The sequence below is a fragment of the Xenopus laevis genome, chromosome 2S, assembly GCF_017654675.1.
Source record: "Xenopus laevis strain J_2021 chromosome 2S, Xenopus_laevis_v10.1, whole genome shotgun sequence".
In the NCBI taxonomy this organism is placed as follows: domain Eukaryota; kingdom Metazoa; phylum Chordata; class Amphibia; order Anura; family Pipidae; genus Xenopus; species Xenopus laevis.
In genome coordinates, this window is record NC_054374.1 from 79,965,939 (window position 1) to 79,981,906 (window position 15,968).

General features: G+C 36.2%; 1 protein-coding gene across 2 annotated transcripts in view; it reads right to left on the bottom strand.

Annotated features, from left to right (window-relative positions):
* LOC108709590 (CUB and sushi domain-containing protein 2) overlaps positions 1–15,968 on the bottom strand; it is a 599,445-nt gene that overhangs the window by 347,555 nt on the left and 235,922 nt on the right. For both annotated transcript variants that reach the window (XM_018249580.2, XM_041584029.1), the window contains exon 4: positions 6,882–7,076. In XM_018249580.2, coding sequence (XP_018105069.2) covers positions 6,882–7,076 — 195 coding nt within the window. The remainder of the gene's footprint in view (positions 1–6,881; positions 7,077–15,968) is intronic.

The following is a 15,968-nucleotide window of genomic DNA, read 5'->3' on the forward strand; positions in this document are numbered from 1 at the left end:
AAGGAGATGATATTAGTATGAAAATGCTCTTCCACACTGATATCTGCTTAGTGTAGCTCTACACATGAGTGCATGACGGTTGCTCTTCTTTCCTCCTCCTGTGTACAAAACACAGGGTATGCTATTTTTAAAGGTGTACAGAAATGTGTTGGCCTGACAAAAAGACTACATCTTTCAATATTCTTATACTGTATAAAAAAAGCCATTCACCTTCATGATCATAATTACAACTCTATTTGTTGAATCACTTTAATATGTATTTAATAGTAGGACTATTTAATGGAGCATGATTATGCTTCATTTAAGGCAATATACTATGTACTTGGCTGGATGTGTTTATTTTAATGGTTTTAATTATTTTTATATTTGTCAGTAGACAGGCTCATGTCGAAATAAAATCTGTCTTTTCATACTTAACATTGATTTTTGGGTGGTTTGTATATATTGATTATTGCATTATTGTGGATTAGGTATTTTAACCCTGACACTGAACACCCATTAAAATTGAAAAGCTTCACAAGATGAAAGTGTTTATTTAAAATGGCTTTCTATTTGCTGGTGTTAGCTCTGCTGTCAAAGGGAATGATTGGACCTACAATGCACCAAGTAAAGGAGCCTTGCACCATAACAGAGCTGTCAGAAAGCATCACTGCGGTAAGTAATATAATCTTGTAGGCTTGTTTTGCTCTGAACCATAAACATACTCATCCAGCTAGATAACTACATATATATATATGATCATTACATGTGTGCACTTGAGTGTTTGAGTGAATGTGTGTACATGCAAGTACATATAGTAGAAAGCTTTAAAGTGGTACAGAAAAAGAAAAGAAAATGAATACATTTTATTGTCTTCAAGTTGAACGTGTTAATGTAAAAAAAGAAAATTAAAAAAAAAATGCTTCGATATGTCGAATTTTATATTCCTTCTTCAAAAATAATAGAATAGTAAATGAAATGTTTGTAAACCTAAAACATACATGTTATCTAATAAAACAAAATATATAACTCTTAAACATACATTACACATTTTCAGTGATTTTAACGTTTTTTATAAATGGAAAGTTGGCAAACGTGTAGGATTTACAGAAACTGAGGGGACGGTGGGAATACAGGCATGGTCTAAATATACAATGTCTCAATTTCAGATGCTCATATGTTGGAAGCTATGAAGTAGGAAATGTTTTTCATGGATGATTGGCTTTCTGCTGGCCCTGGAGAGCTGAGGACTGGATTTTAACAGTGTCACAATTCTATCCTTGATGTTGCTTGACTACAACTCTCAACATATTTTTAGCCTTCATAACATACAAGAGTGTGCTGGGAGTTTCCCTGATGAAATTATTTTGCCCACAATACAAATCAGAGCTCACAGGTCATTATGAAAAAGGAATAACATTTATTGGAAAAATTGATGTTTCACTGACCCTAGAGGCCTTTATAAACCATCAGTTTTCCAATAAATATTTTCCTTTTTTCATTAAGACATGCGAGTCTTCATCTATTTTTGAAATGTATTATTGATATAGCCTTTGCACCCGATTTAATAAGCTTCTTTAATACACCAGTATCATGTCTGAACACACAAACAATTTATATACTGTATGTGTGTGAATTTGTATTTATAGCACAAGCAGAACTACAGTACAAAGTACAATTTGCACCAAATAATCAATACATGAGGATTTAAAGATACATTTTACTGCCCAATAATGCAACATTTAGGGATTATTGATTGAACTCCAAATGCAAAAATCCTGAAAAATGTTTGATTTTCTTTTCTTTTTTTTATAAAATCGTATTTTTAAAAAAATCACACATTTTTCAGAATTTATTAAACCCGAGGATGAAAAAGTCTGAATCAGAAAATCCAGCATCTCAGACCTGTCGAGGTTGCATATAAGTCAATGGGAGAAGTCCCAATGATTTTTTGATGTGCGCTGGGTTTCGTGCAATACCCCGAAGTTTTCGAGCAAAAAAGCATAAGAAAATATTTGGGTGAAAAATCTGAAATAAAACGTGAAAATCAGATTTTATTTTCTGCAAAGCAAATTTTCAGGAAAATTTAATAATAAATGAGTGTAAAAAAACAGAGCAGATTTGATTGTAGTTTGTAGCAGAAAATGTTGAGATAAATTCAGACTTTGATAAATAACCCCCTTAGTGTGTGTATACTGCACATGTTGAGGTTCAGATACAGGGACTACAGAGTTACATGTAAAAAGGAACTGGCAAACAACCATAACAAATAATCTGCTCCTTTAAAAACCTTAGTTAGGTTCCAAGATAAAGATATACAAAGCTTACAATAGATTGCTGTGACCAAACCCCTGACCAGAGCTCTTGACCCAGATACACTGGCTGCAGGGGAAGCCAATGAGAACAAAATGTCCTGAGCACTAATGGGTACTGGCACATGTAATGTATAATTACCACTAGTTTGCCAAAATACAGCATAGAATTACAGAAACTTTAGCTTTAAATATGATGAAATACAGAGACCTCAATGTCTCATGAAACTAGTCTGGGCAGTTTTGCCCACAGCATTCCTCACTCTGCCATACCCATACCCAGTTGTGCCCAACCATACCCTCTAAATCCCTGATCGCACCACTTGTTCTACCTTCATAGAAAAATCTGGGAGGTTTGATGGGTCTGGAAATATTTTGTATGAGGACATGCAATGAGTAAAATATGTATTAAGGTGATCATTTTATGATTATAGAACATGTATCCAGAAAAAGTCTGTGTGTGTGTGTTGGGGGCATCATTTTAAAGAACTATAAATAATAGCAATAATTTTAATTTGTTTTAAAGTAGATCTAAAACCTCTTTAAATCTGAAGCACCCCATCCCCTAGTTCTTTAAATAAGATGACCAAAAACTCTATTAAACATGGAAGAGAATTCCCGGGTGATTATGAAGCCTTAGAAATGACAGCTATTTGTTACAATTACCCAGTAGCCTCTTGGTAAATCATTACTACTTGATATAGCAGATTGATGGATTCTGTGGGCAAAGGAAGTATATTTCTGCCAGCAGCTCTAGGGTTATTGCTATCAGGCAAGCATGGGCATGGGTTTCAAATTAACCTAACTGCTGTGTGTTACAGAGTTTGGCTTCCAGCTCACTGGGCTGCCTGTTAGAGGAGATGGAAGCTTCAGGTAAACAGGTGAATACCTTTGTGTTACTTAGGGGCTGATTCACTAAGGGTCGAATATCGGGGGTTAATTAACCCTCGATATTCGACTAGGAATTGAAATCTTTCGACTTCGAATATCGAAGTCGAAGGATTTAGCGCAAATACTACGATCGAAGGATTATTCCTTCGATCGAGCGATTAAATCCTTCGATTCGAAGGATTTTAATCCAACGATCAAAGGAATATCCTTCGATCAAAAAAACACAGGCAAGCCTATGGGGACCTTCCCCATAGGCTAACATTGAGTTCGGTAGCTTTTAGCTGCCGAACTAGGGGGTCGAAGTTTTTTTTAAAGAGACAGTACTTCGACTATCGAATGGTTGAATAGTCAAACGATTTTTACTTTGAATCCTTCGATTCGAAGTCGTAGTCGAAGGTCGAAGTAGCCCATTCGATGGTCGAAGTAGCCCAAAAAATACTTCGAAATTCAAAGTTTTTTTACTTCGAATCCTTCACTCGAATTTAGTGAATCGGCCCCTTGATGTCAGGATCAGAAAAGCTGACCAGCCTTTTCACTTTACGGGATCTGACCTCACAGGCCATTGGCACCTTCCCGACAAGGAAGGCGTTAATGGATAGGGCACCAGACCTCCCACTCTCATGGTTTGAGTATTTCCAGTTGAGACACTATTGTACCCCATTACTGGTACCACAGAGGGACGAACAGCTCACCCCCTTTGAACGTCTAGCAGCTCAGGGATAACCCCAAAAAGGTCTAATCTCTTTCATTTATAAACTACTAATTAACCCTTCCCTGGACACGGGATATAGGCACAGCTTTATGCAAAAATGGGACGACTGTGTGGGGCGGAAGATTGAAGCCAAGGAATGGGAGGCGATCTGGGATAATACTAAACGTGGGATTACCTGTGTCAGGCAACAAGAGAATATCTTTAAAATTCTAATGTTTTGGTATCACACACCAGTCAAGCTCCACCGGTTATTCCCGGATACTTCCTCTATCTGTTGGAGGGAGTGCGGGCACCAGGGGACCTTGCCCCACATTTTCTGGTTCTGTCCTCAAATATTGTCATTCTGGGATGACGTCATACTCCTGCTAAATCAGGTGACCTGCCAAGTTTTGGATAAATGCATACTGCATGTACTCCTGGGGAAGCCATATAAGCATCTTCCAAAACACACACAGAAATTGGCTAACCAGATACTTTCAGCTGCCCGCATCTCTGTTGCGGCCAAATGGAGAACATCCTCTATTCCCTCCATACTAGAAGTCAAACGACGGGTTAATACTATTAGGCAGTATGAATATAATTTGGCTAGACTGCAAAATAAATCTCAAGATCTGGTCTCCATGGGAACTACTTTCGAATTCCACTCTGCATGGAACTTAGCCTGCACTCAGTTTGGCGATATCAATTGCATTTAGCGAACTAGGACCCCCCCCCCCTCTTTACTGGTTCCCGACCCTCTTTCTCTAGTTGGTCTCTTTCTGTCTTTTTTTCCTCTTTTCTTTTTTTTATTGTATTATTTTTTATAACTGTTTTAATGCTAATCGGTACAGACACTAACTAGCGTATGTAGTATGGACTGTGAGAATAAGCAATGGGCGTGAATGTGTAACTGAGACCTCATATTGTTCCTTCTGCTTCACGTGTAATGACTGTACCAAACATGCTATTGCCTTGTATTTTCTTCTTTGCTGTGAAATAAAATATAAGTTACAAAAAAAAGAAAAGCTGACCAGCCTGTTAGAGAGGGAAAACTTTGTGTTTAGTTATCTTCCATACAGGAATAGGATTTTATTTTTTATTTTGTTTTGTGTGACAGACAAACTCCAATTAAAGGCAAAGCTGCACCTTTTGTTACAAGATCCGCTGTCCTGTTCCTTCACACTGTCAATCAGTCAATATATATCAATATATATCTATATATTAATATCCATTACCTGGAACCCCATTATCCAGAAATATCTGAAGGTATTGGATCAGTTATCCGGAAGCTCATTACCCAGAAAGTTCTGAGTTATGGGTAGGCCATCTGCCGTAGACTCTATTTTACCCAAATAATCCAATTTTTCTAAATGAAGGAACAATTAATCCTTACTGAATGCAAAACCAGCCTATTAGACTTTTTTAAATGTTTACATGATTATGTAAAGACCCTTTATCTGGTAAACCCCAGGTCCCAAGTATTCAGGATAACAGGTCCCATACCTATATATATATATATATATATATATATATATATATATATATATATATATATATATATATAGTACTATTCTCTTATTGTGGACACATTACTTGCTTTTTCAAGCAGGATATTTTCATGTGTTCTCAAGCCCAAAAGAATAGTGCGGGTGGCGAAAACTCTTTAGTAGCCACCACATAATTGAAACATGATATGCTGTTGCATAAACTTTCAAAGCTCCGCATCCCTCTCTGATCTGATGAAGAAATCTCTCTAGCTTTGAGCTTGCACTTTTATGTTGATCCCTTATCAAGTAATCACAATCTAAACTGGGTATTGAATCAAACAGTATGTCACGTTCAATGAAATTTCAGCACAAATGTTAATTTTTATTACTACTTTGCATATAGTCTTTTTCTTGGTTTTCTCTGTGACTTTTTTTATAAAATTCCATGGCTCTGTTTTGAGCCACACAGCCTAGTAGAGCCTAAACAAATAAAATATTTTCACTTGTTCTTGGAGTTGTTAAGCAAATTAAGACTTGGCAACATGCCTTCTTCTGCAGGGATGTCCAACTGGAGATCCCCAGGCCAGTCAGATGTGGCCTTCAAAAGATTTTTATGGCCCCCGGTCTGCCCCCCCATAAATTTAAATTACATCATCATTTAAATTTAATTTGGATTTCGACATGCCAGAGTATGACAAGCAAATCACAATTCCCAGGTCATGTGTTATATGGAGACCTACAGTTTATAGAGCTACTGTATTTATGGAGACCTATACCTGGTAGCTTTGGAGGGGGTTATTAGGGAAGGGTACTTAAATATATACTTGCAAATCACAATTCTATCAATCTTTGCCAGTTTTTTGAAAAATAGAATTTGCCCGCCGAATTTTACTTCCTTCTTTAAGGAGGTGAGCAGAAATCTAGACTTTGGGGTTTCAGTGGATGTGATCTATGTACTTAGACTTTGCTCACTGCATCTATGATATAGTACCTCCAAAATGGTTACTTATTAAATTAAGGAATATTAGTCTAGATTCAAAGCTGTTTCCAGCAGAAGTAACATAAGAAAAACACAAAGATTTTACAGTTTTTTTACACTGTGAGGCGTGGCAATGTGTGGTGTATTATCCGCCCGTGTTTAACACAGCATAACAAATATGCCCCTTAAAGGCATTGTGTTGCGGACCTCCTTAACTGAAAACTAAAGATGAATATTCTTTTTAGTGCATCTAAATTTGTAAAAGCAATTAAAAAGCTTTCTTGATATCATTTTATAAAGTTCCAAATAAATATTTTGCCCATGCTAATTTGAAACTACTGTGAATTTCAGCAATATATATATATATATATATATATATATATATATATATATATATATATTTATGTATTACAAAAAAAATATCAAACAGTCATGATTACTCACAGTGCTTTTAGTGGGGAATTAGAACTCTGAATGGTATGTGACTGTGCAAACATTAAAGCAAATCACCTTATTTCACATACAGACAAGTGCATACATACCTCTGCATGAAGGAAGAGGAAAATCCCAAGAGGCACTGCTTTGGGAGTTTGATACACAGTTCAGCAGGGCATGTCCCTCTAGTACATAGCCTACATTACAGCTATACCGAACTTTATCCCCTACATTAAATGTTGACCCCTGCTGCAGTCCATTCTGAAGGCGACCTGGATTCCCACAGCTGTGGCTTGGCAAAACTGCAGAGACACAAAGGAAACAAGGGATATCAGACAATATATATATGTATATGCAGAGAGCAGAGAAATGCTAGGACTCAGTTATTACTTCTAATATGTTTTAAGGGAGACTGCAATGGTATTACAGTCTATTTAAATTCTTGTACATGTAATTTTATCTATACAATGCCACCCTGTTGTTTATATGTAGAAGCCTGTATCAACGAGTTTCTACTCTATGATTAAACAGTTGGCATGACATTTGGAATAGGGAATTTATGCTTCTGAAAGAGAAAAAAGTAGACAACAATATATATTTGTAAAAAAATATTTGTTAAAAAACAAGTCTGATCTAATATCACAGAAGATTGTTACATGATTATCCAGACAACCTTGATAACCTCTTGGGAACTTTATTATCTTATTAGACAATACTTATTTAATTAAGAAAGTGCAGTAAATTAACGAGGTCCTGTAGAATGTTTTTTTTAATTAATTTATTTTTTTCTGTATTTTTTCTCAATGGTATGTTTAAGAAGTATACTTTAAACCAATCAGAGCTATATGAGAGAGTTGATATTACTACCACCTTTTCTTCTCTCTTTTGGGATTTAGCCAAACCCTGAATATTTTCAGAGGGATTGGGTTGAATCCTGAAACAAACAAAAAGAAAGCTAAAAATGGGAGATAAAAAGAAAAGAGGGGGCTCTAGAAGAAAATTGGAAGAAGCAAAGTTGTATATAAAAAAGTAAAGAAATGCTAGAATATAGGATGAAGACAAAAGGGGAAAGCAAGACAGAGATGTATATAAGAAAATAGAAGGGAAAGACAAATATGGGGTTAGTAATACCATATGTATGCATGAAATTTATATTTATATTTATATTTCAGATTTTCATTAATGGTGTGTAAAATGCGGAGTGATTAAGTTGAGGGGCGTGCCCACCAAAGTAAGAGTGGCTTATAACAATTTGCCACAATTATATGGGTGTGGCTTGTCAATGTGGGTGGGGCTAAACACACCACACGCAGCATCCCTTCACCCTTTTGTTCCCAATTCAAGCACTGTATTCCCATAATCATGTGATTTAAAGCCATTGAGTTTGAGGGTTCCGATTCAGTTCAACCAGGCTCTTGGATTCGGATGAATCCTGCTGAAAAAAACTTGGATTCTGCCTAATCCTAAACCAAATCCAGGATATGGTGCATTCCACCTTCAAATCCATTACTCGTTTTGTTTGTCTGTTTTGCTCTTGTAATATGACTTGTCTTAACAAAGAAAGAAAAAATAAAAAAGAAAGAAAACCAAATACTTCAGAGGAACAAAAGTTGAATAAAATTAAAGATAAAAAATGCGTGCTACCTGCATACTGAGAGCAACTCAATATTTACAGTATATAATGTAGTACACATGCATGGAAGCAAAGACAAAGTATTGACTTAACTGCACGCAACTGACAATAATTACATTTCATATAACTGATTGATAAGCCAAAGTGTAAATAGACGATTCTGTTGTATAAAATTGCAGTGAAGCTGTAAACAAAAGCCGATTTATACAATAGGCATATCCTTTCTTTATTGTGCAAGCCATATGACACAGTGAACTTATCATTCAACTCCCTGATTACTTCAGTGTGTAATAGTCCCAACAGAAACATCATTATATCTGTATCTGCAAGCACAAACATCCCACAGATTTACACATAAAAGGAAATCAATACTACCCAAAGTCAATGCAAAATGGTTCTAGCACAGTACAGTTCACATCAGTCATATAGGTTTGCTGGAATTCCCCCAGGTAACATGGAATAGGGAATAATGCAGTGCAGAATGTATTACATCTATAGAGCTGAACAAGAATAGTGATCATGTGATTAAAAAGACATTTTTTGTAAGAAAAGATTTTGTCAAAGCTGAATTTGCTGTAGGCTCCAATAAGATACATGGGAATCAGATATATGTGCACAAATGATGGTCATGTGATACATTGTTTCCTGCAATGCTATTAATTGAGTTAATTACTTGCAAACATACGTGTCTATAGGGTTTTCCAAAAAAGGGTAAATGAATGATCAAAAAAAGCTCTTGGCTACTTTTTCGCTAATATGTATAAGAAAGGGAAAGCCGCCAGTTGAGAAGAAAATCAGTTTGAACAAATTCTGCTATCAATGATAGAGGTTCTATGGAATAGGTTTTTCCCTAGCAAAGGGCAGGGTTTTGGATGCATGTGACCCTAGCTGGGTTGTATTTGGCATGGTCAGGGAAAGGGATCCCCAACATTTTTATACCTGTTTAACTACTTTCAAATGTTAAAAAGTAGGGGAGCAACGCAACCAGGCAAAATGTTCCCTGGAGGTACAAAATAAGGGCTGTGATTGGCTATATGGTATTGCCTATGTGAGCTGGCAACCTAATTGATGCTTTGTTTGGCAGTACATCTGGTTTTAATACAACCAAAACTTGCCTCTAAGCTTTTTTCTTTTTTAGATTTACCTATACTAAATATACAATGACCTGGATGAATGAAAATCTTCTTAATCATATTGCCTCTAAGCTTGAAATTCAAAAATAAGCAACTGCTTTGAGGCCACTAGGAGCAACATCCAAGGGATTGTTGAGCAATATGTTACTCGCAAGCCACTGGTTGGGGATCACAGGTCAACCATTCAGGTTTGAAAGCATCATGATCTTTAAATGACCCATATTGTATAGTTAATACATTCCTTATGGAGCAGGTAGTTGGTTTTAGGTTATTGCAATTTTATTGTCAGTATGGAAAGACAGCTTTCACTACAGTATAATGGAATCCCGGCTATAAATAAATTAATATATATAATATATAATATAACACTGCTTTTTCTAAATGCATGTGAGCCCTAGAAAATAAGATAATAAAAGATGCCAATGAAAAACCTACACATTTCTTAACTCGGAGAACTGCAGGAAAGTTTTAAACATCAATGAGCATAGAACACGGGAGAGACAGCTGGCGTATTTCAGATGAGCAAGCACCTGTATAACATGGAAGGATGCTCCCCTGATGCATAATAAAGCACTGCTTTTATTTTCAAGCATAGAATGCTCAAAATCAAGGAGGAGAAGCATCCTGTGTCCCTTAATGTAAAAATGTTCCATGTGATCATGGATATATGTATTTATTTCATATGAAATAATTTGTTTTAATCTTTTCTCTGCCTACGTTTATGAGTGATGAAGAGAAAAATGTAGATCTTTTTTGACATACTGTATTTTTCACTGCATAGAACAATGCAAAATTTTAGTAACCACTAGTGACTAATCAGACTTTTGCTCTCAGTCTAAGGGGCAGATTTATCAAGGGTCGAATTTCGAGGGTTAATAAACCCTCGAATTCGACCCTCAAAGTAAAATCCTTCAAATTCGAATATCGAATTCGAAGGATGTTAGCGCAAATACGACGATGGAATAAAAATCGTTTGATCGAACGATAAAATCCTTTGAATCGAACGATTCAAATGATTTTAATCGATCGATCGAAGGATTTTTATTCGATCATAAAAAACTTAGAAAAGTGCTGGGGACAGCCCCCATAGGCTAACATTGAACCTCGGTAGGTTTTAAAGTGGCGAAGTATGTAGTCGAAGTATTTTTGAGACAGTACTTCGACTATCGAATGGTCGAATAGTCGAACGATTTTTACTTTGAATCGTTCAAATCAGTCGATTCGATCAAATTAGATTGAATTTGACCCATTCGATGGTCGAAGTACCCAAAAAAATACTTCGAAATTGTTTTTTTTTTCATTCGAATCCTTCACTCGAGCTTATTAAATCTGCCCCTCAATCTAGTTGTCCGCAAGCCCATACTGCCATAGCAATTCTCACCAGGAGGGTCAAAATAAATCAGTTTTGTCCTGAAAATCAATTTTAGATTAAGTGAATTTTAATTAGATATTCATTTATTTATTTCCTTTGTTATTCAATGCATGCATTTGATGTTATAACTTCAAGCACTAGGGTAAGTATACTCTGGCACCCTGGAATATTTTTATCCTTGTGTGCCATCTTTAGGCTGAAGGTACCAGTGCAGATCCCAATGCAACATCTAGTGCATGAATTCCTTCCATGTTTTCTCTGCTGCATCCTTGAATGTCTTTAATTGCTGTACATTTTCTTGTGGTGTGTTTGACAAATATTAATAATTTAATTTTTTTTAGCAAGGAGCATTATAGTGCAATTCTTTTTAGAATTCTACTGTTTTTATTATTTTCTATTTATTAGCATGTTTTTGTAGAATATCAGTTCTGCTATGTGCCATTATTTTAGAAAGCCCTTTTCCTAATGTACAACAATAATAATAATGTCAACTTAGAAGTGTTCCACACATCCCTGCTGACTTGGCATACTGTAGTTGTATTTGTTTCTTGGTTTACACACCCAGCTAGAAGCTCAGTTATTCACTTCTCCCAGGATCAGGTTAAATGTGATGCAAATTTCTGGAAAGTGTACATTCAGGGGTCCTGGGACAAAATGGGAACATTCTAAATAAAGTAATATATACTTGAGTAGGGTAGAGAGAATTTTTTCTCCTGATACAGTTTTGCTGAAAACTGTATCTGTGCTAGAATTTCTCCATGTAGTTGGTTTCACAATTGTTTTTTAACTCAGGACAAAAAAATGGGCACAGTTTACCAAAAATACAGTTTTTCATGCCAGATAAAACAGCAACAGTATTATTAGAATTTCTACATGCTTTTTATCCTCCAAAAAACAAAATCAGCCATTGATGCATTTAAAGCAAGAAAAGCAAGGCCAGCTGACCCCTTTCGCGAATTTTTCAGCAGTTTTGTAAATGTTTTTGTTGAAACGCGGCAGTTTTGCTCATCACTACTCAAGAATTGGACAGTATATTTAATAGTATATTATACATTTTATATCTATATTATACTGTATATATAATTGTAGAAACTCAAGGATATAGAAAAAAATCTGTAGATTTATTAAAACTTCACATAGTCAAGATATAAGAAGAAACAAAACACATTGCTATATAGAGAATATAGCCCTAGTACATTTATTTATACTAGTTTATACTAAATTAGTGCCAAGGTATTTATATCTCTCTATACTATGGGGCCGATTCAGTAACTTCGAATTTCGAAGTTTTTTTTGGGCTACTTCGACCATCGAATGGGCTACTTCGACCTTCGACTACGACTTCGACTTCGAATCAAAGGATTCGAAGTAAAAATCGTTCGACTATTCGATAGTCGAAGTACTGTCTCTTTAAAAAAAACTTCGACCCCCTAGTTCGCCATCTAAAAGCTACCGAAGTCAATGTTAGCCTATGGGGAAGGTCCCCATAGGCTTTCCTAAGTTTTTTTGATCGAAGGATATTCCTTCGATCGTTGGATTAAAATCCTTTGAATCGTTCGATTCGAAGGATTTAATCGTTCGATCGAAGGAATAATCCTTCGATCGTACAATCGCAGTATTTGCGCTAAATCCTTCGACTTCGATATTCGAAGTCGAAGGATTTTAATTCCCAGTCGAATATCGAGGGTTAATTAACCCTCGATATTCGACCCTTGATGAATCGGCCCCTATATGTTTAGGTCTATTTTACAAAACATTTTGCTTTGTAAAAAAAACCTTAGAACAATAATGTTCAGTGATATTTTCCTGTAATTCCTATTAGTAGTGCAATTACAGACATTAATAAAGGTGATCTGATTTAGTCACATATACACCTATACATCACTCAGGTCAGTCAGCATACCCTTGCTCCTCACCATCCTGCAGCAGAGCTTGTTTACTTTTAACTAGTGTCTTCTGTTAATGAAGTTATCTAGACTTTAATGGACAGGGATTCTTATACCTTATCTCTGGGTGACGGACAAACCGGGAGGCTTGCATTACTTTAATTTACTCCTGTCGTGTAATAAAGCCTTTTACTAGTTCCTTTGGGGCTGCTTTGAGAGCCAATGCTTCAGGAGAACAGGTGAACCAGTAGAGCAAACCTAATTTCTCCTCAATTATATTTGTAACCGGAGACCTACAAATAGCTCCAATTATACATACCAAGAACTGAAAAAACCCTGGGAAAGGTGACAGGGACAGTACAAAATGTACAATATGAGCTGAGAGATGGGGTAGAACTAACGTTTCGTTTTCTGCAGTGATTGTCAAAGAACCAATTTAATTAAATTACTAATGTCATTTTCTTTCCTAAGGAATCCACTTCTTTTCTGCTTTTCCTTCCCTTATAATGTACGGTTGGAACCTCTCTATAAATAAAAAACGATAGATTTATAAGTCCAAACATAAACGATGCACATCTTTACTCAATGATGAGTTAAAATTAAGGCAGCGCTGACCTAAATTATTGGTTTATTAAACATTTGGCGACGTGCGTGCATGTTAAAGAATTATTTCCATTCTGGCTAGTTCTATGAACATATATTAAAAAATGAATGGAAAAGTAATAAAAAATATATAAGGATTAATTTACAGCTATGACATATTAGCACAGTGTGCCAGAGGGAAAACATTCAGAAAGGTTAGCATGAGGTAGGCACTTTCCACTCACAGACAAACTAAGCTTGCCTTTAGCCAATAAAACCAACCATTTAATTCTCCCACTGTGCCTCCTAGATGTCCAGAGCAGATGGGACTAACTTAATCACGGATGTAAAAGAACTTGTTTTCTACCAACTTTGCTGTATCTGTTATCTTGCCCTTATCTAATATAGAGATTTTAATATCGCATTGAGCTTGTCGGTATTACACTGTCATCAAAGAGGAGACCAGACAAGGTGCTGTTTAGGTAAACAAAAATTGTGTCAAGGGAATTACATGAACAAGGAACAGGCAACAAAATGTACAAGCCACAGTTCAAATTTTCTTTCAAGGATAACGCCAGTGGTATACCAAAAGAGCATGCTCTCACTTTTACAATTGGTTTAAGGTAAGCTAAGAGTTTCACAGAAACAGTTGTGTAGAACAAAAAGTTTAGAGAATCTGTAAGAATATATGATAAACTGTATGGAGATCTGCAGATAGCTCCTTATATGTCTTGTGTGATTTACAATGAAATACTGTATATAAAGTTTTGTGAAAACACAATTTACATTTTTGGCACCAACAACAAAAAAATGTACCAGGCTGTGAAATGGATGAGTATATTCTGTATCTTTTACTTTTGACTGATGTTGCTGGCATTGTGCTGCTAACATTTCTAATTTACAATGTGAATTATGTGCTATTATTATTCCTCATCTGGTTGTACAATCACTGGCTGGCACAGTGTGACTACTTTCAGATTTTTTTTTTTTTTGAAACATTCCATAAAGCAAAACTAATTTCTGCAGCAGGTATTCCAAAAAAAGAGGGGGTAAGCAATTTTGATCCCTTTAAAAATATCCCTGACCCAAAGATTTTATATCTATGGACACATCTCTTTTCTTTGGTGTTTCACAATGGAACAGGAATCTGTATTGCAAGGTAATTCCACCTAACCACCAGTACATAACAGAATTCTTTTCTATGCATAGTATTAAGAGTATTTTCATCTACAGTATATATACGTCTTGTACTTGGTGCCCCTGCATCTATCCAACCTGTCATCCACCTATTGACACTGGAGAACCCTGGAGCTCTGAGGCGGAGGTAGCTCCAGGGTTCCCACAACAAGCTGAATAATAGAAGTCATAATGGGCAAGTACACACTCTAATGCTCCTGAAGATTCCCTGTCTTTTAACCGGAGGCATGTACACAAGTAGCATACAGAGTGAAAAGAGGCAGGTTAAGGATTGGCAACATTTTACAGGTTAGGATCAGGTGTGGGTTGAGTTTTTCCTGGCCTAGGGCCCCCAGTGTTGTGTGCTACAGCTGTAAGTATGTGCCTCTTCTGCCTACCCCTAGTTATGGCCCTGGATCTTTCTGTAATTTGGATATCCAAATGTAATACTTCTAAAAAACATTTAGCATAAACAATCAAGCTGTTTGTGTCCTGAGATCTTCTGATCACCAGCTAAGGGTCTACTGGTAGATCCTTATCTACCTTTTGGACACCGCTGCATTAAACACACTGTTAATAAATGTTTCTTTTAATAAAGGTCCGTAATGTTGTTAAGAGGAAGACTCCAACTCCCAGCAGACCCTTTGAAACTTTGTAAAGACATACGGTAGAATCTAATGTCACAACTTGCATATTGGGGTGCCACAGAGAGTAGCAATAGTGGTCAGTGCTAATTATGGCATTAGTGTCTGATTTGCTTGGCTCAAATCAGTAGTGGCTATTTGAGCAACTCAATAGTGGAACCCTGGATCTATCACCACATCAGAGCTGGTGGTCATTCCAGGGTTTATTTGCTCCAAAAAATGCATGTGAAAATACATCAATACATCACTGGTGCTGGCTGAAATGTACTTGTGCCCATATATGACACATGTATGGGATCAAGTACCTTTGTGAATCGAGTCAAACTCCATTTTGCATTGTACCTATGCTGTCATTGTATGGTGAGACTATTCAGCTGGGAGTGTAGCATTTTGCGTATCTTTCCAGCCTTATGAACAATGCCCTCAATACCGTAACTAAAAAGAGTTACCATTTAAATTGTAAATACAGTATATTTAGTAGCTGAATGATGAAAGGGGCTTATTAATACTGTCACTAGAAGGACAAAAGTCAAAATTGCACCAGCATACTAAACTGGCATATCTCCCTTGCAATTTGTTATTTGCATATCAGCATTCATCTGTATCAGATAACAGTCGGGAATCCTTCTCCTGACCAAGAGTTCTCTCTGTGTTGCAGCAGGAGTAGGCTGATGGTGTTTATCTAAACAGAAATAAAACCTGCAGACATCCATCATACTCTATTCTGAGTTTTATTTCTCCTTGTAGCATTTGTGTTTTTACTGTCCT